Genomic DNA, 19339 nt, shown 5'->3' on the forward strand with positions numbered 1-19339 from the left:
TGTGTATTGGGGGTGGGGGGTTCTCTGTGTCCTGTAAAATTGGTTCAAATGTGTAGATTATTATTTGATTCTCAGACTTCTTGACATTTGTGATAAGTGGGAAAACCTGTTTTTGTACTTGGGAAGGAAATGGCCATCATAATGTGCTTTCTGAGCTGCTAATTGGTAGTTCCACGTTGACACGGCACTTGGTGTGGTGGCCAGGCTTGACCCCATCACTGGGAGTGAAAAGTTTACTGGCCATTTGTTCCTAACTTCTTGACCTCAACTATATTAAAGTGAAATCATTAAAAAAAAGTCAACACATAAAAAATACAATACAGTGAAATTTTGTTTCCAAAAACAAAATGCTCTTAAGCAATGGAAGTCGGTTCAATTCAGTGAACATTTTTTAGTGCCTATTCTGTGCCAAGAATTCTGTTAGGTCTTGGGAAATACACATGAGACCTGATGCCTACCGTGAGGCAATTTTAAGCGACTTTTCAGAGGGCTGTGGCTCATGTTCACAAGCTGAACCTCTTGTTTGTTTTCAGAGAGTGGGCCATGGCAATGACAACCACGCAGATGCTGACCGATCCCCTATATTTCTTCAGTTTATTGATTGTGTTTGGCAAATGACAAGACAGGTGAGAAATTTCAAGTATATTTCTGACCTGAAAGTTGAAGATTAGATAAACATGCATGTTCGTTCAAAATGAAGATGTATGTAGGTGTGTAAAAATATGACCCCCTTCTGTTATTTAACTCGGTTTGATTCGAACTTGTTTAGAAGTATAAGAAGAAAATTAGGGACTATCAGTTTCTCACCAAAAGTTCCTATTCTCGTGCAAATGCTCTTGTCACTCATCCTGTCTGCCAGCTTTGCAGACCAAGGCCCCTGCTCCTGCTCCCTTTCCACCGGGGAAGGAGGCACAGCCCCCTGCTGAGCAGGGCCAAGTGTGAGAAACAGGGATGTAAGTGAAGTGTCAGATGGGAGGGTGTCAGACCCGAACCCAGGCATCTGTGCACGTGCCCTGGGCCCCCACGGCGCCCCTGCAGCAAGGTCACTGAGGGAAGGGAGCGTCCAGGAACCGGAGTTGGATAGGAAGGCGCTGGTGCTTCGTTTCCAAACTGTAACGCGCGGAGCCCTAGTAAGTCAGGCGGCCCTGCAGGGATCCCTTTCCCTAAGCTGGTTGGGCCCCCCATGGCTTCAGTTCAGAGCAGGCCCTGAGCAGGTGCTGTGTATTCCCTAGTCTCTAACATTTGAGCCCAAGTTTGGGGTCTTCCGCTTATGCTAGGAGATGGAGCCGAAGAGCACGTCAAGAGACGCACACGCAGAGACCCATGCAGGCAGAGAGACAGAGGGACACAGACAGAGAGACCTAGACCGAGAGAGTAGAGGACGGGCAGTCTCCTCAGTGCCTGTGCGGGGATGGGGACATGGTCAGAGGTCACAGAGCTGTGGCCTGGGTGCTCTCCTTCCTCTTGGCTTTGAGGCCTGGCCAAGGCTGCCTTAGTCATGTGAAGAGGACCAGACGGACGGAGTGCTGGCGACCTCTAGTGACTCCACCCTCCTGCCACGTTATTACCATCACCACAGGGCTGTTTCAGAGGACATCTCCCCCCACCCCCGAGGCTCGTAAGTCTGATAGACCATTGTTTGAAACTCCTCCCTGTGTGCCACTGTGACCAGTGGGGGTATGTGTTGGGGGCAGGAGAGAGCTCGAGCACCACCATGGTGCCGTTGCTGCCCTGCTCCACCTCAGGTTGGACCCCTTCCAGCAGCAATTCCTCATGAGCCATTGGCTTGGGGAGGGATCTGGGGTGGGGAGGTGACCCCAGCCTCACTGTCTACCCGAGTGCACACTGGCAGCACCTGGAGACTTTTAAGGACGCACATGCTTGGGCCTCGCCCTCGTGGACCCTTCCTCCTGTGGGCCTAGTGAGAAGCCCAGATGTGTGTAGTTCTGGAATGTTCCCCATGTGGTTCTGAGGTGCCAGTGAGGCAGGAGACCATCATCTAGACACGGGCTCTGTCCTACTGCAGTCCTGAGGCCAGTAGACTCAGCTTCCCCTGGGGACTTAGAGATGACAATTGTCAGGCCCACCCTCCTGCTGACGCTGGAGGGAAGGTGGCACTGGATGTGGGGATATTATTACAATGCAGATTCTGATTTGTGAATCTGGGACCCCAAGCCTGTGAGTCTGCATTTCTCATGGATCTCACTAGCAAGGATCTAGCGAGAGCGGGCATACTTTCAGAAATAGGAAAGCAAAGAGGGGAGGGGTTATAATCAGCCAGAGGAGACCTCCCAAAGTCCTCAGTCCCGCACTCAGGACTCACTGTTACTTTTCGGTCCAGCTTCCCCAAACTGATGGGGCTCTTGTATTATCTGAGTGCCAGGTCCCAGCTGATTCAGAGCAGCCACTTGGAGGGGTGATCTCAGAAGTAGGCAGTGGTGGGATGCATGGCAGGTGACAGTGAATATGTACTTAGAAAGCACAGAGGCTGGCCCGAGGTCTTACTGTTTTCTAGCCCCATGAACTTCTTTCTGTTTGTATTCGTTGAGCCAATAACAAAATTAAATGATGGTTACATTTAGGTCAAAACAAAAAATTGTGTAACAAGGCTGAGCACAAAGGATGCTTCTGAGGGGATAAGTACCACTTTTGTGGACGTAAAGTTGCTTCCTCCTGAATGCCAAATGTGTGTGCGCACGTGCGTATATAATATCCTCAAACTGCCTTCCATGCTTCATACCATTTAGTGCCTGTTTTCATGTCTAATCTAGATCATTTTTGTGCTGTTTATTGGATTTTAAGAAACAAAACAAGGGGTTTAGATTAGATTTTAGATGCCTCTCAGCTCTAAGATCCTGTCTGTGAAATGTGTATAATTAATGTTTCTTAAAACAACATTGTTAATGCAATAGAAGCAGAAATATCACTGCTCAGTCTATCAGTTAAGTAACAAGTGGATGAGACATGTAGCTTGTTAGGAAAGATGCATTAATGTAATAAGATTAATTTATTTGGAGGTTGCCTACTGCTAAATCAAGCAAGCTAAATCCGCATGAAATTGTTAGAAATCTCGGGATAAAATTAACTAGCCTGCATGCACAAATTGATATAAAAGGATCTAAGGCAAAAGTAATTGAGGGGCTCTTCAGAGAAGAGTCACAAACATTCTACAATAACCATAGTTTAATAGGCTTTCTGCCCTTTTGAATGGGTTTAATAGTGGTTCATGTTTTTGTTCCATGGAAGAGGTGCAGAATTTCATTGTGGATTCCTATGGACTTTTTGAGCACATCTTTTTTAGGCATATGGTATAGTTTCCAGGAGAAGAGGCCAAAACAAATTACGAATCGTAAGACTTAATATTTTATTTTTATTACTCTAATTGCTGGCACTTCCTCTGATGAAATGTTTCCTGAGCTGAGCACGAGGCCACAGCACCATTTGGATGTGAAGAGCAGTCCTGACGGAGCACCAGTAGATCCAGCTCTTGTGTCCCAGTTCTGGGGGTGCTGACAGGTGTAGGCTGAGTCCCGCCCAGCCTAGACCTACCAGCCCTGGGACCCACTTGGCCAGAATAAGGCTTGTAGTCAGAGGTGCTAGAACATGCCCAACCAAGCTCCCAGGTCCAGAATGAAGGCTCAGGATTAGGGATAAAGATTCACTTGATTGCAAAAATGTGTCCATAGAAGCTTTGCGGTCCTGTGAATAAATGTATAATTTAAATGAAAATAAAGTTTAGGTCTTCCATTTCTATCCTTGATTTAATAAAGCCTCAATGTACATAAACGTTATATATTTGCTTATCAGTCATAAATTTCATGGTGCCAATGATGCATAAATAGAGCGTAACTAAACCGCGTAGAAAAATGCTGGGAAAAGTGGACGTGTTGTACTTGGTGTTTCAAAGGGTGACCATTTGGAATGTGAGGCCATCGGTGGAATTGCAAGTTAAAGGCTCTGAGGGGGATTCATCAGTAGTTATCTCCAGCATTTCAGCCAGATTTAGTCTATCTAAGAACAAGAATGCAGGTAAGAACCACCACCACAGCGAGTTTCCAGAGGTTTCTGACGAAGTGGAATCCTGAGCAGGCTCCTCAGAAGAGAGTTGTGTGTTTCTCTGGGAACAGTCCTTAAGGCGGAGCGAGGCGGCACCTCTGAATCCAGGGTAGCTGTGCAGACATCTGTAGGTTGGCTAATATGAAAAGCAGCCTGGCGAGGAAAAGCACAGGCGGAGCTTGGACAGTCCTGGACTGATGATTATTTCTCACCGGGAAGCTCGTCCCTAGCCTGGGAAAGTAATATGGGCATCGGTGACCCTGGGTGTCTCTCTCGAGGTGGCAGGATTAGTCATGTGAGTGTGCAGGCAGCGCTCTGCTTGGGGAACAGCTCAGTACTTTAAAGGAAACTGATTGAAATAAAAATTATCTGGTGGTCTGCTTTGGTTTGGTTTGAATCGGCTGTGCCGCCTGCAGTACCCCACTGTGTTTCCTGGCACGTGGTAGGCACCCCATCCGTGCCTGCTGCCAGGAGCATCGTTGTCATCATTAATCATTATTATCATTTCCAGACCATCTCCTCACGGCCACTAAATGCCAGCTTCTGGCTAGAGCCTCCTGGCAATGGTAAAGTCTTTGTTTGAATTCTGCAAAAACCCATTAAGAATGACCTAAAACAATAACTGAGATGATCATATGACTTTTTTTTATTCTGTTAATGTGGTGAATTACAGTAATTATTAAGTTTTTTCAACGTTGATCTTCAGATGTTAATCCAGCCTTGCATTCCCGAGCTAAACCCCAGTGGGCCATGTTGCGTCACACTTTGTACACGTTGCCAGGGTCAATTTGTTTAGACGCTGCTAAGAGCTTGGGGACGTATGTTTGTGGAGCTTTCTCTGTGGGAAGGTTTTTAATTATGAGTTGTTTCTTAACTGGACAACAGACTTGCCGTTTTTTCTTGAGTCACTTTTGGTACGCACTGTGCTGGGGAGCCCTGTCCCTTCTCTGTGACTCCAAACGTATGTCCGGGCAGAAAGCCGGGACAAAAGCTGGACCTGCTTCCTCAGTCTCCCTACTGGGCCGGGGGCCTGTCATAGCCTCATGCTGCCTGTTGCCAGAGTCTGGAACCAGCTGTTCCATGTATTTTGTCCAGCTTTCTAGTAGCTTCTGGCAGAAGGGTGACCGTGGGCTGCATTCTACCAGCACGACAAAGACATGGAAGCTACATGATGCCTCTTGGGCATCAGGAAGCGCAGCAGTTGTTGTTCCTGCAGGTGCCTCCTCAGCCAGCTCTCTGTAAGCTTGGACTTGAAACCATAGCAAGTTCAATGCTACACGGGCTCAGTTTCCCTTGTAATCTCTGCCTGTATTCCAAGCTGTACTTTAGCTGTCTTTCATAGAAAATTGGTACCACTGTGTTTTAGAGACGGAACTTTAAACCTTACTTCTCTCTCCATTTAAGTTTCCTTCAGCCTTTGAGTTTAACGAGCTATTCTTGATCACGATTTTGGATCACCTCTATAGCTGTCTCTTTGGGACGTTTTTGTGCAACTGTGAACAGCAGCGATTCAAAGAGGTAAGTGGATTCCATCTTGTGTGTTGCTCTCCTGATGGCTCAGGAGCCTTTCCTGCTACAACCCACTGCACAAGGGGTGCTGGGTGGTGGGGGACTTGGGTCTAGCCCTGCTGCCATCTGTAGATGGAGGCATTGCCCAGGTGCCCTTCCAGCACTCGGCAGCACCAGCGCACGTGTCTCATCTTCCAGGTGGTCTGACCCAAGCCCCTTACTGCCTGTGGGCTGGGGGCTGGGACCCAGCATGTGCACAGCTCTCTGAGGTCTCTCAGGTCTTGAGGGTCAGTTCTGGACCCTGGACTTCTAAGTCCCAGGCTCGTATACTTTCTACCACACCGACTCCAAAATGATGTGAGTCTGCTCTTCACTCTCCATTCCATTGAGCTGACAGGTACTTGGAGGCCTAGGAAGGCGAAGTCTGCAGAGGAGCCCAGAGCTTCCGTCTAGGCACAAGCCAAACTTCCTTATCTGTCAGGCTGATAATGAAGCAGCCGCCCAGCTTCTTAGAGTTCTTTTTCGCCTGTTTCTCCCTCAAATTCTTTTTTATTTAAAGATTTATTTATTTATTTATTGGAGAGAGAGAGAGAGAGAGAGAGAGAGAGAGAGAGAGAGAGAGAGAGAAAATGAGCTGGGGAGGCAGAGGGAGAGAACAACCTCAAGCAGACTCTGTGCTGAGTGTGGAGTCTGATGCAGGGCTCAATCCCATGACCCCAAGATCACCACCTGAGCCCAACCATTTACCGGATGCTCATCTGACTGTGTCACCCAGGCGCCCCTTTCTTCCTCATTTTGATAAGAAAGAAATAAACAAAAGTGAGGAGGCATTGCAGAAAGGCAGCTTAGAGTGTCTTCCACTTAAGACAAGAGGGCCACCACCTGCAGGCTCAGCACAATAGAACATTATAGAATTTTGGAGAATTAAATAGTGGGTCACTGGCACCCACCTCCCTCTGCCACTTCCCCACAGCTATCACCTCCTCATTCTGTGCCCACACCCCACTCAGTCTCCTCCCTTTAGCCCTTCAGTCACCCAGGAGCCTGCCTGGACCCAGTCCCGGGTCCTCCTCTGGCCCTAAACTATTCTCTTGGTCACTATCTCATCTTGGGGTCTACTTGCTATTCTTCTGCTCCCTTGCATCTCCCTAAAGCGCACCCTTGCCCCTCAAGGTGCTAAGGTCAAATGCCTAGGAGCCACCTTTGCCTCCTCCCTCCCCCTCACCCCAGCTGCCATAGCTGATCCCCAGAAGAGATTTAAAAAAAAGATTTTATTTATTTATGATAGAGAGGGAGGGGAGAGGGGAGGGGCAGAGGGGCAGAGGGAGAGGGACAAGCAGACTCCCCACTGAGCATAGAGCCCGACAGGGGCTCAATCCCAGGACCCCAAGATCATGATCTGAGCTGAAATCAAGAGTCACTTACCTGACTGAGCCACGTGGGTGCCCCGAAAAGATTCTTCCTTAATCTGGCCACACATCACTGCCCCGCAGCCTAGTTCAAGCCCCCACTGTCTCGTGGAGGAGGGCAGCTGCCAGGAAGTGAGCTTCACTCCCTCCATTTCTGACCTCCAGCAACCAGGGCAGCTTCCCCAACTCTATTCAGTGCCCTCACGTGCCTCTCCCCTGCTCGAAACCTCCCTGTGGCCTCCACTGTGATCAGGATAAGGTCCACATTCCTACGGGCCCAGCGTGATAGGGCCCTGTGAACCTCTTTAAAAAAAGAAGAAGTTATAGAGTGAATTTTACGGTATGTGACCTGTATCTCAATAAAGCTATTTTTTAAAAAAATCAACAGAAGGATGAGGTCCACGTGTAGAATTTAAACCCTGATGGTTGTCTTTTTTTTTTTTTGACAAAATATGCTCTTTAAAAGAATCAGCTCTCTTGAGATTGAATTTTCCTACAGTACCATTCACTCTTTTAAGAGTATACGGTTTAGTGGTTTTTAATAGATTCAGAGTGTGCAACCATCACCATCTAATTTCATAAACCCTATTAACTTTTCATCACCCCAAAACAAAAGCCCATCCCCATGAGCAGTCACTCCCTGTCCCTCGCTCCCCCAGCCCCTGCAACCATGGATCTGCCTTTGGTCTCCCTGGATTCACCTCCTCTGGACATTCCATAGGACTGCAGTCGAACAGTATTTGTCCTCCCGTGGCAGGCTTATTTCACTGAGCATCATGTTGTCAGGGTCCATCCGTGTCTAAGCAGGCGTCCGGACTTTGTTCCTTTCTTCTGGCTGAGTAATACTCCGCTGTACGGGCAGACCACATTTCGTTTATCTGGTCAGTGGCAGATGGGCCTCTGGGTCGTTTCCACTTTGGGCTCTTACAGATACCGCTGCTGTGAACATTCAAATGTGCAAGGTTTCGTGTGGGCGTATGCTTTCATTTCTCTTGGTATATACCTAGGAGTATAGTTGCTGAGTCGTATAGTAACTGTGTGGTTAACCTTTTGGGGAGCCACGGAGTGTGCTTCCAAAGAAGTTCCAATATTTTACCAAGAGTGGGTCACCAGCCATGTGTAAGGGGCCTGTTTTCTTCACGTCTTTGCAGACACTTGTGTTTTTTGTTGTTGTTGTTGTTTGTTTTGTTTTCATTCTAGCCAGCCCAGTGGCATCTCATTGTGGGTTTGGGTGAACATTTCCCTGGTAACTAATGATAGTGGGAGCATGTTTTCATGGGCCTCTTGGCCACATGTATATCTTCTGTGAACAAATGTTTATTCAGATGTTTTGCCCATTTGTAGTTGGGTTGTCATTATTATTGAGTCATAAGAGTCCCTTATAAATTCGTGAGACACGCAAGTCCTTGATCGGATATGTGATTCTCAAAAATCGTCGCCCATTCTGTGAAGTGGCTTTTCACTTTTTTGACGGTCTCATTTGAAACACACAAGCCTTTCATTTTCACAAAGTCCAATTTGTTTTCCTTCGTTGCTTACGCAGGAAGCCCTTGCCCAACCCAAGGTCATGAAGAGTTGAGCCTGTGTTTCCTTCTAAGAGTTTTGTAGTCCTAGCCCTTCCATTTCAGTCTGTGACCCAGGTTTGAGTTCTTTTTGTGGACAGCGTATGGCAAGGGTCCAACTCCATCCTCTTGCATGTGGCTAACTGGTCATCACCGCGCTGTTTGTTGCAAAGACTCTCCCCCCACCCCCGAACTCTCTCGGTGGCCCAGTTGGAAATCAGTTGACTGCATATGTGAGGGCCCATTTCCCTAGTCTGTCTTCTCTGTTGTTGATGGCACGAGTCTGCCGATTCCAGGCCATCACCTCCTGTGATGATTACTGCGGCTCTTCAGGGTCCCTTGCATCGTGGCTGGTGTTCCTCCTAGACATCCAAAGTATAAAATAGGAAAAGAAAAAAAAATAAAATAAAATAGGAAAAGGTCATGAAGGAATTTTCTGTCTAGATAGCTTGTGAGGAAGTCAGCTGGCTTTACTGTTTTCCAATTGTGACTTTTGTCACTGTGCTTGGTCCATGTCTACCACTGGCCTGCCCTGCCAAGCCTGGAGGTCTTGGTTTTATTCCTTTGGTTTCTGATTGTGACTTTTGTCACTGTGCTTTGTCTGTGTCTGCCCCTGACCTGCCCTGCCAAGTCTGGAGGTCTTGGTTTTTTCCTTTGCATGAGCAATGCAAATAGTTCCAGCGTCTCTAAACCGAGTATGCCAAGGTCGGGAGGTGGGGAGATGATGTATCTGCTTCTTGATGTGAGGCGTCACCAGCCTGCCCACCCTGGCACATTTCCCCCCAGGTATCCATGATTCTCCAGTGAAAGGAATCTTCTCTGCAAATTCTGCCCCAGTCCTTAATGTTAAGAGTCACAAAATCAGACTGCAAACTGGAAATTTAAAAAAATGTACTTGTTATTGATGGGCCCCGTCAACCTGTGGGTGTTAGGAAGTTCACGTTTGGGGCACCTGGGTGGCTCAGGGGTTGAGCGTCTGCCTTTGGTTCAGGTCATGATCCCGGGGTCCTGGGATCGAGTTCCGTATCGGGCTCCCTGCAGGGAGCCTGCTTTTCCTTCTGCCTGTGTCTCTGCCTCTATCTCTGCATCTCTCACAAATAAATAAAATCAAGAAAAAAAAAAAAACAACGTTCTCGATTGCCCTCACACAGACACAGTCGCCAGATGTCACCTAACTCAGCAATACATTTTTTCAGGATAGTAACCAGTGTATGTTTTCATGTCATCCCCAGAATGAGGTGATGCCATAGCATCAGGGATGGGGGGGGGGGCGCTCAGTAAATGGTCAGTAATCTTTCAGCATTTGATCTCCTTTCCTTCAAGTCCTTTTCTCTCCATAATACAAAGTCTCAAGGATCTGAAGAAAAGTTGAATGTATTTCAGGGTATTCCTTTTTTGTTTTTCAGGATGTATATACGAAGACTATATCGCTATGGTCATATGTCAATAGCCAGCTTGAAGAATTTTCTAATCCTTTCTTTGTGAATTATGAAAACCACGTCTTGTATCCCGTTGCTAGTCTGAGTCATTTGGAACTCTGGGTAAACTATTATGTGCGATGGAACCCGCGAATGAGGCCTCAGGTATGTTTTTGTTCTTTGCAAAAGAGCATACGTATCTTTGTAAGCGGAGGTGGTGGCGTAGAAATGCGTGCATGCTGAGTATTAACATCCTCTACTCCCACCCTTGCTTCTCAGGGTTTAATCGTTTGTGTTCATGTTCTAGCAGCTTCTTTTGGCTAGTTTAGAGTTAAAATCTTAGCCTCTCTGTCTTGTGCTACAGGTACATAGAAGCAGCAGTACCGGTTACTGCACTTGACTCTTAGTATTTCCGATGACTCGGTTAGTTTATAGGCTCGGGGAGAAAGAGGGCACATGGTGAGTCGCAGACAGACGCCCCCTCGAAGAAGGGGTAGAGTCTCGCCCTTCCCCGCCACTCTCTTTCACTGTCAAGTTTTCTGAGACTGAAAACAATACTTGAGCAGTGGCCAGCAGGACCTGCAGCCGGGCGGTGTCTGTCCTGGGCGTGGGGTGGCTGAGCTCAGGCTTGCGCTCGGGGTTGCGGTTCCGCAGGTGCATCCCCCCGCACACTGCCACATGGGAGGGCACGGTCACTGCTTGGTGCGGAGGGGGCCCGTGGAGGGGCGGCCCTGCCCCTGGGGACAGAGGGCTCTCAACTAAGGGTCCTCTGAAGTTTCTCATCTTCTGGGTTCACTGGCTTGGGTGCCAGGAGTGCGCTTCTGGGGCCTCATCTGACATCAGGGCTGCTGCTGGGCCCAGGCACCTGCCCCTCTGCTCTTGGCTCCCCCCTCCCACCCCGCCCCATTCTCACGCAGGGTCCTTGCTGTCTCCACAGCCATGTCTCATGTCTCAGACGCTGGGGCTGCCGTAAGCAAGGGCTATGGATGGGGTGGGGGCAACACAGTGGAAATGTGTGGGCTCATGGTCCTGACATGAGAAGCCTTGAGATCAGGGTGTTGACTGGGGTGGGTCCCCCTGAGGGCTGAGGGAGGAGTCTGTTCCCGGCTCCCCCCACCCCATGGCTTGCAGACAGCCGTCTTCTCCAGTGTCTTCTTGTTGTCTTCCTTCCCTGTGCGAGCCTGTGTGCAGTGTCCCCTTCTCCACGAGGACAGTGGTTGTACTGCACTAGGACTCACCCTGATGACCTCCGCATAACTCGGATTACCTGTGTGAGGAACTGTCTCCACATCCAGCTGCACTCTGTGGTGCTGGGGCTCAGCACTTCAGTGTCTGCATTTTGGGTGGACAGTTACCCGTGACGATCCCCAGGCCCCGCTAACCATGGGGGAGACCCAGCCGTTCATGTCACCTGGCCGTTGCCTGGTGCTTGAGCTTTGGAGGGACCATCACCTCACTAGCCTTCCCTCCTCGATGGCAAATTCAGTCCCTGTAGACGTCACCCCAGGACCCCTGTGACCGTGCCCACTGTCGCTGCACTCCTGCCTCTCCTCCCTGACCTGCTCCCTTTCCCAGCAGCACAGCTCCAGCTGCTCCTCGCTGGCCTCTCCTCCCCTGACTCTTTGATCCTGCTTTCTGTTCCATGAAATTTAGGCACAAGGGCTCTTTCTCCCTCTAGAGCCTCTAGGTCAGCTCTGCCACCCTCAGAGCCCTCAGGACTGTTTTCCAGAACAGTCCAGCCTAGGACTTGTCTTCCTCTCGGGGCAGGTATGAGACCCAGGCCTCGTGTTCCCCTCTCTCCCTCCTGGTCCGATGGGCCCTGTATCCCGGGGGCGGCCTGTTGACCCCTCGCCTCTGGAAATGCTTCCCTGGTGTCTGCTTCTCACTGGGCCAGCAGCCGCTGCTCTGAGAACCTTCTTCAGGAGACCTTCCGCAGGCAGACTTCCCTCCACTGGCTGTACTGAGCCGCCGCCCGCTGTCCGGGTGCACTAGCACGGTTCCAGCCCGCCGGAAGGGGCCAGTGGCAGCTTCCCATGTCATGAGAGCATGGAGCAGCAGGGGCGCTGCGACGTGAGGGACCTCGGTCCCGAGACAGCCAGAGCACGGTGCTAACCACCAGATGGAGTGTGGACTCGGTGCCAGCTGTAAGAGCTGTAAGACATTCTCTTTATTGAAGAACACGTGAAGTGAGAGACAGTCTGTTCTTTTCTCCATGAAGACGATGTACATGTGGCCAAGTCCTGTGGTCAGTGGTTAATGTCTGAAATACGGGTTTTTGAGTGTGTGGCCAGTGAGCCATTAGGAACTAATTTCAGATGTTCTGCCGATGAGCACGCATCCTGTTAGCTCTGCGGCATCTCTGCAGAAGGCCACGAGGTCAGCCAACAGTTGCCGGTGGCCTCCAAAGAGCCTCTTCACAAGCATGGTCCCCAGATCCTTTCCTCTCCCCTCTTCCGAGTGACCCATACCTCACATGACTCATCATTCCCCGGTCGCATGGCCGAGGGTGGCCATACAGCGGCCCGCTGGGCCCGGAGCCGGCCTCCCGTGGCCACCTGATGGCTGCAGCTCATCTGCCTTCCACACCCCGGCCCCACCGTCCCCTCTGAGCTGTGGTGACAACTTCTCTCTCTCTCAGACGATACGCTGCAAGGGTAGGCCCTGGCATGACGACTGCTGCTTGTTAGATGGAATCGCCCCCAAAATGAGAGCCGTGTGAGGGAGAGCTGCCTTTGCAGGGGCGTGCGGGCCCAGAAAGCTCAGTGATTTACAGGGCAGCTTCCAGAACTATGCTCCTTTTTCACCTCAGCTGCTTTCTCTTCGAATGCCAGCCCCCGGGACCCCTTAGGCACTTCCTTCCAGTCACTGGAGTCCCTTTTACTTAGGAACACAAGTCAGGTGTGCGTCCGCCTCTCCCTCCCGGCCTCTGCCTGTGTCCTGCTCCTGCCCTTGGCTCGCTGCTTCCTTCCCGCCCGGTTCTGTCGTGTGTCGTAGCAACAAGAAGACAGGCTCAGAGACAGAGGGCAGGAAACCCACTTTATTTCCGTCACATGGAGAGAGTCACCAAATAGGATCCTGGGGGACACAGAGGACAGACGGGGGGGTTTCTGAAACATTTGCAGGGAAGCTGGCACGGGCCCTGCTGTGGGACAAAGAGCAGCTCTGGGCTCGAGCGCTTCCCCCTACGCTCGGGGACCGTGAACGCGGGAGCACCGCCCCGGCCCTGAAGCCCTGCCCACCTGTCCTGTCTGCGGCGCTCCATGCTGACCATGGCCACCGCGACGGCAGCGGGAGCCGCAGCCCGTGCTGGCCTCCGTCGAGGTCTCGGGCAGGACCGTCGTGCTACAGGAGCCATCGGCCGCACCGAGGGCAGGCCCCGAGCCGCCGTGCGCTGGCCTGCAGGGTGCCTATGGGCCGGGGTCCCATCCCCTCTCCGGCGGTGGCTCCACGCACTCGGGGCCCAAGTCCCCAGGCCTCGTCAAGACCTCGTGGAGCAGGAACGGAGCATGATGTGAAGGCCCACGGAGTGCTGTGGCTCCAGCGTGACAGGAGAACTGCCCGGTGGCCCATGGGCTCCACTTCTTGTTCTAACCGGGCCGGCGGGAGGGCTTGGGGGAGCAGGCCAGGCCTCGGCGGGGGGACAGGCTGGGCCTTGGCAGGGAGGGGGAGCAGGCTGGGCCTTGGGGGCTCCGCAGGTCGGTGGAGGGCAGGCTGGGCAGGCACACGGTGCACAGGGCCAGCCCGTTAGCAGCAGTACGTTCAAGGACGGGGGTGGGGGGTGGCACAGAGTGGGCACCTAGGCCGGTGTCACTGCAACAGGATGGGGAGCCAGGCGGGTGGGACAGGGAGGAAAGGCAGGGACCAGCCTGTTTGGCCCCTTCTGTCTGAGGAGGGCGCTTGTGGGCTGCCTGCACCGCGCCTCCCTGGGCCTCCACGCCTCCCTGGGCCTCCGCGCCTCCCTGGGCCTCCGTCAGAGGGTGGCCGGGTGGAAGGGGGGCCGAGCCGCGTCGTTTCCTTTGGGGCCCTCTTGGCTCCGGGCGGACCCGCGGCCCACGGGGGGAGGCTCCCTACTGGGCACTTCTCTACCGAGCGGGCCTTGGATTTACTGGAAGTGACCTGAGGCAAGGCTGCTCAGAGATCCCTGAGGGTCACCTCAGGTCCTGGGTGTGACACTGGGTGCTCCCTCCATGGACTTCCCGTGTCCGGGACCTGACTCCAGAAGCTTCCCTTGTGTGATTCCCTCGGAATCAAACGATCCTGCCAACAGAATTAACACCAAATTGGCCACAAGGCCAGGAGGGGAGCTACTGCTTACTTCATGGTGGCCTCGGGGATCAGCAGCAAATAAGGGAACGTCCCCTTGTTTTGGGGGGGGGGTCTTTGGCATCAGCCTCAGTGTTGTCCCTTCCCTTCTTGCTGTGGCCTGATGACGTCAGGACTTTGTTCCTTGCTAGTGACCTGGCACCCTGCACTTTCATCTGCCTGCCTCCTCCCTACCCGTCTCCCTCCTCCCTGGACTGGGGTGATCAGCCCTGATGGGAGAGCCTGGGGGCAGGGGGCTGCACATGCATGGAACGGCTCAAAACCTAGAAGATTCTGGAATGCAGGAGGGGAGCGGAGGCAGGACCCCAGGGGAGCGGTGAGGAGCGGCAGGCTGGGGTCAGACCCCAGGGTTTTGAGGGCAAGGTCGGGGCGGCAGAAAGCAGCCCCTGGAGGCTGTTGGCTGGGCACCAGGGAGCCTGGCTGAGGCTCAGGACCCGGGCCTGCGGCCGCCGTGCACACACTGCATCAGGGACACGAGGCCAGGAGCACCCCCCAGGTGGTGACCTCCGTCCCCAGTGTGCCTCACCTTGGCCCGGGAGCCCCGTGAGGGACAAGCCGGCTGCTGGCTGGCTGGGCCGGCCGGGGGAGGGCGGGTGATGCTGTGACCCAGCATCAGGCCAGGAGTCCCGTATGCCCACGGCAGTCCCCTCCGGGCCTCAGGCTCCAGGGGAGGCCTTGTGGGGGGGGGGCTCAGCCCCCCAGGCGCCCTCCTCCAGCAGGGTCGTCACCGGGGTGGCCGCCTGCACCTCTCGCGACGGGTGGGAACAGTGTCGGTGCTGCCAGTCGGCAGAGCTGCGGGGGGCCTCACCGTGTCCCTCTCTCCCCAGATGCCCATTCACCAGAACCTCAAGGAGCTGCTGGCCGTGAAGGCGGAGCTGCAGAAGCGGGTGGAGGACCTGCAGCGGGAGGTGGCCACACGCGCCTCGTCGTCCTCCGAGCGGGGCTCCTCGCCGTCCCACCCGGTCACCCCCGTCCACACGTCCGTGTGACGCGCTCCGGGGCCGCCCCCCGAGGGCTCTCGGGCAGGCCGTGGGCCGGGTGATCCTGCCCACCAGCGACCGCCTGCGTGGCGAGGTGACCGCTCCCGCCGTCATCAAGCGCTTTCCGTTTCGTCGGCCGTGTCCGTCGTGCCCACTCACCGCCCTGGCCCCGCCACGGCCCCCGAGTGTCCCGTCCTCTTCCCGCCCGGGGCCCTCCTGCGCCAGTTACTGTCATGTACATAGAAGGTATTTTTTAAAAAGAGAAACATGCCTTTATTTTCCTATGTCCTTTTTTATGTTGGAAACTAGTCACCCGAGGAGGTGTGTGCGTAACCGGACCGGGTGACGGGTTCTTTCCACCCCCAGCTCGCGCCGACTTACGTGGTCTGCCCGCGATGCAACAGGAACAGGGCCAGGGACCTGGCACGGTGTCCTCCCGCCGGCAGCGGCGGTGGCGGTCCTCCTCCCGGGGCCGCGTCGCCTCGTGCGGGCTGTCTGTCGGGCCGTCCGCGTGCAAGCCCCCTTCCCCCGGGTGCCCCCACCCGGCCCAGCTAGAAGCCTTGTGCCGTTAGCCGAGCACCCCCGTTGCTTTCTGTTTATTTAAAGTGTATGGAACCTAAGCCCCTGGTGCAGGTGTGTAAAGACTGGAACAGTCGCGTAGTCGCCTCATCTGATACGCCGTATTGCCATCTGTAATTAAAGTAATGTTTGCTCTGCGCTCGTCTACTTTTTTTTTGGTTTTCCCAATTCCTCCCTCGGAAAAATGACGGCACCTTCCACACCTGTGGTCTCCCGTGCCACAGGTGACGCGTGTGAGGTAGGACTCGAGTCCTTCGCTGAACCCCACATGCGTGTCTCGGCCCCAAAGGGGATGTGGCGCGTGTAGCCGTGGATCGCCCGTCTGCCCGAAGCTGGTGGGGGAGGGCCGGGCGATCAGGCCCGGGGACCCCGAGCTGCAAAGGGGGCAGACCGCCGACAAGCCCCAGGGCCCCCACCCCGAGTCCACGGCTCGCATGCCGGCCTCTTGGGGAGCCCCCGCGGGTCACCCGCCTCCTGCTCGGGGCCTCGTGCCCCTGTCCCCTCCGGGCACCCGGCTGCCCGTGCGGATACTGGGGAGTTCCAGGGCGGCTCTGGGCGGGAGGGCTCGTGCTGCTGCAGTAGCAACCGGCAGGGCGCCGAAGCACCACCCCATGCAGGCGACCCCACGCCCGCCGCCTCCCACTTGGCCCCGGGGTCCGGCTGCGAGCCCGCCACCAGGTCCGCTCATGCCCGGACGGGCCCTGCCGCCCCACCATCGGCACCCCGGCGAGGGCCAGAACGCCGAGCTTCTGGGGGAACACCTGGGGCTGGGGCTGGGGCGCAGCCTCCGGAAGAATCCAGCATCACTTCCCAAAGAAGCCCCTTCCCGCCATCAGGGCACAGGCGCCAGTCGGTTCCAGTTCGTTTAATGCAAACGCGAGACGGCTCACAGCTCACAATGAAACACAAGCGCATCACAGTCCAGGGGTGCGGGGGCGGGGGGCCCCTCCTCGGGGGCCCCCAGCGCCAGGCTGGGCCCGGTCACACCACGTGACACACGGGCCATGGGGACCAGGGCCCCCCTACCTTCCCGGCGGCGGGCAGGGAAGGAACTCGCCGCTCAGCGGTGCTGCCTCCGTTTTCTTCCTGTGAAACGCCTCCGGCCCCCCCTCCTGCTCCCGGGTCCCTCCGCACGGGGTGGCCAGAGGCCACGGACACGAGAGGCCTCCCCCGCTACCCGAGCCCCCCCATCCTGGGCAGGGACACCCCCCACCCCCAAGCAGAGGGGTCTCCTCGGTGCTCCACACCTGCACACTCACAACCGAGGCTGCCCTCCAGTGGGGAGGGCCCCCGGGGCGGCGGCCAGCATCCGAGGGACGGCCTGGGGACGCGCAGCAGGGGACAGTCCCCGCACCGCGGGGTCTCTAAAGCAGCTGCCAACAAACGCCAGCATGCGAGGCATGTGTCACGCCACCTGTGGGGTCGCCTCTGACCCCAAACGTTCCCTCGGAAGCCAGACGGGACCGTGCAGCACAAGGGGGTGCCAGGAGCCCCGGCCACAGGGCCCCCCTGCCTGCCGGCCTCCGGGGGTGCTACTGGACGCTGCAAGCCCAATGCCAGTACATGGTGGCTCGAGACCTCAGCTCAGCCTCGGACAGCAGGGCTCCCCCAGACAGGAACGTGGGCCACATGGAACGTTCCAGGAGGCTAGCGCCAGGCCAGACTGCGCCGGTAAGTGAACGGGCAGCCCCTGCGTGCTGGCGTTCCCTGCAGCCCCGCGGCGCCCGAGGGCCCCCGGCCAACAGGACACACGCAACCATCATTCCAGACCCGCGAGCCAGGCCAGGGCCACTAATCCCAGCGGGCGGCCCCTCCCCCCTCAAATACAATTTTAAGCAAAACCCACGCGTGCTTCTGGCTTTGCTGCTCATGCCCAGCGTCTAGCTTTTGCTACCGAACAAAGCGCGTACACGGGGTACACGGGGTACACTCGTTTCAATGCATCACTGATTCCTAAACACTAATCACGGCGGCTGCCTACAGAACCAGAGGGGGATCAGGCCCAAGAGTCACAGCTGCCTACTCGTCCAGAAGGTTCCTAAGGCCCCGGGGCAAGACTATCACGACATGCATGTTTGCGCTCAAATAAATGAAAAGCCACCACTTGGACCAGCTCTCTGGAAGCCCAGGGGTGTAAGAGCTGGGTGGTGTGTGTGCACGCACACACGTGTGCGTATGTGAGAGCGAGCGAGCAAGGGAGAGGGAGAAAGGGGGAGAGTGTGGGTGTGGGGGGGTGTGGGGGTGGGTAGGTGGTTGTCTGATCCCCCCGCTATGCTCCTGGCAGGGCCTCAGGGCCTCCCAGCAACCCAGGTGTGAGCTGGGTCCCCAGCGACAGCAGCCCGAGGCCACTGCCAGGGACACGGGGCGTCATTGCAGCGTGCAGGGGTTGCGCTACCCTGGGCTCCGGCTTACCCCTGAGCACCAGCGTCCTCCTGCCCCCCGTCCTCCCGGTGTCCCCAGTGCCCGGCGTCCCCGAGCGTCCGTGGCAGGGCAGGCTCAGAAACCGGCCTCACACACACCCCGAGTTCGTCTGGAAAACTTAGAATCAGAAGCCGATGGCGTCATCAGAGAAGCGGACAGTGGCGGTGGTGGGTCCACGGGAACGAAGGAGCTGGTCACCAGGGCGCCGCGGACGCAGGCCTCAGATCCGGGGCGCCTCGGGGGGTGGCGGCTCCGCGGTCTGCGTCTGTAGCGTCAAGTATTTCACTGGGGAGAGAAGACAGGCATTAGAAGGGGGACACGGTCCCCCCAGGGCGCCGAAGGGGCAAATACAGGCCCTCGGCGGGACACTGGGGCCTGTGGCCAGTGGGGACGCCCTGGTCGCCGCGGCTGGGGGGCCGCAGAACTAGGAAGCCAGTGGCCCCGAGGGGCTGTTCTTGGCTCTCCTCCGGGGGCCACAGAGCCCGATGGTGCAGGACCGGCACACACCGCGGTCCCCGTCCTAAGTGATGGGCCGTCCCCGCAGCTGCCGTTGGCTCCAGTGACAGCCCCCCGCCCCGGCCTGACCTTACACCTCCCGTCCATCCCTCGATGGCTCCCGCTTTCAGCGCTCGACCACGGGGTGCGGGGGGCACGGGCTCCGGGGTCAGCCAAGGCCCTGCAGTGCCCCCAGTCTTCAGAAGGAAAAGTCACAGGTGTCTTTTAAAGGCTGCCCCCCAAAGGGAGGTGAGTGGGGGGTGGGGGTGACTGGGTGACGGGCACTGAGGGGGGCACTTGGCGGGATGAGCACTGGGTATTATGCTGTATGTTGGCAAATTGAACTCCAATAAAAAGAAAATAAGAAGAAAAAATAAAAAAAATAAAAAATAAAAAATAAAGGCTGCCCCCCGCCCCCCATGACAGCTCCGTTGGCCTGGGCCCAGGGGCTCCCCCCGCCAGGACGAGAGTCCCCAGTGCACGAGTCCCTGACTCCGCAGGCAGCCCTGGCTGTGGCCCCAGCGTCCCTGGCGTCAGGAAGCGGGAACCGGCTCGTCCCTGCAGTCACGCCCAGTTCTGGCTGAACT

At 55.3% G+C, this 19339-nt stretch overlaps 2 protein-coding genes across 5 annotated transcripts in view; one reads left to right on the plus strand and one right to left on the minus strand.

The window, feature by feature from the left end:
• MTMR1 (myotubularin related protein 1) overlaps nucleotides 1–15973 on the plus strand; it is a 64152-nt gene extending 48179 nt beyond the window's left edge. For 2 of the 3 annotated variants that reach the window (XM_055337822.1, XM_055337823.1), the window contains 4 exons: nucleotides 534–626; nucleotides 5461–5574; nucleotides 9943–10119; nucleotides 15105–15973. In XM_055337822.1, the coding sequence (XP_055193797.1) occupies nucleotides 534–626; nucleotides 5461–5574; nucleotides 9943–10119; nucleotides 15105–15266 (546 nt within the window). In that variant the 3' untranslated portion in view covers nucleotides 15267–15973. The remainder of the gene's footprint in view (nucleotides 1–533; nucleotides 627–5460; nucleotides 5575–9942; nucleotides 10120–15104) is intronic. The other variant, XM_055337824.1, reaches the window with a different exon arrangement.
• A 713-nt stretch (nucleotides 15974–16686) lies between these two features.
• Nucleotides 16687–19339, minus strand: part of CD99L2 (CD99 molecule like 2) — a 95212-nt gene continuing 92559 nt past the window's right edge. For both annotated transcript variants that reach the window (XM_055337827.1, XM_055337825.1), the window contains one exon: nucleotides 16687–18542. In XM_055337827.1, coding sequence (XP_055193802.1) covers nucleotides 18478–18542 — 65 coding nt within the window. In that variant the 3' untranslated portion in view covers nucleotides 16687–18477. The remainder of the gene's footprint in view (nucleotides 18543–19339) is intronic.

Source organism: Nyctereutes procyonoides, unplaced genomic scaffold (assembly GCF_905146905.1).
Source record: "Nyctereutes procyonoides isolate TBG_1078 unplaced genomic scaffold, NYPRO_anot_genome, whole genome shotgun sequence".
Taxonomy (NCBI): Eukaryota; Metazoa; Chordata; class Mammalia; order Carnivora; family Canidae; genus Nyctereutes; species Nyctereutes procyonoides.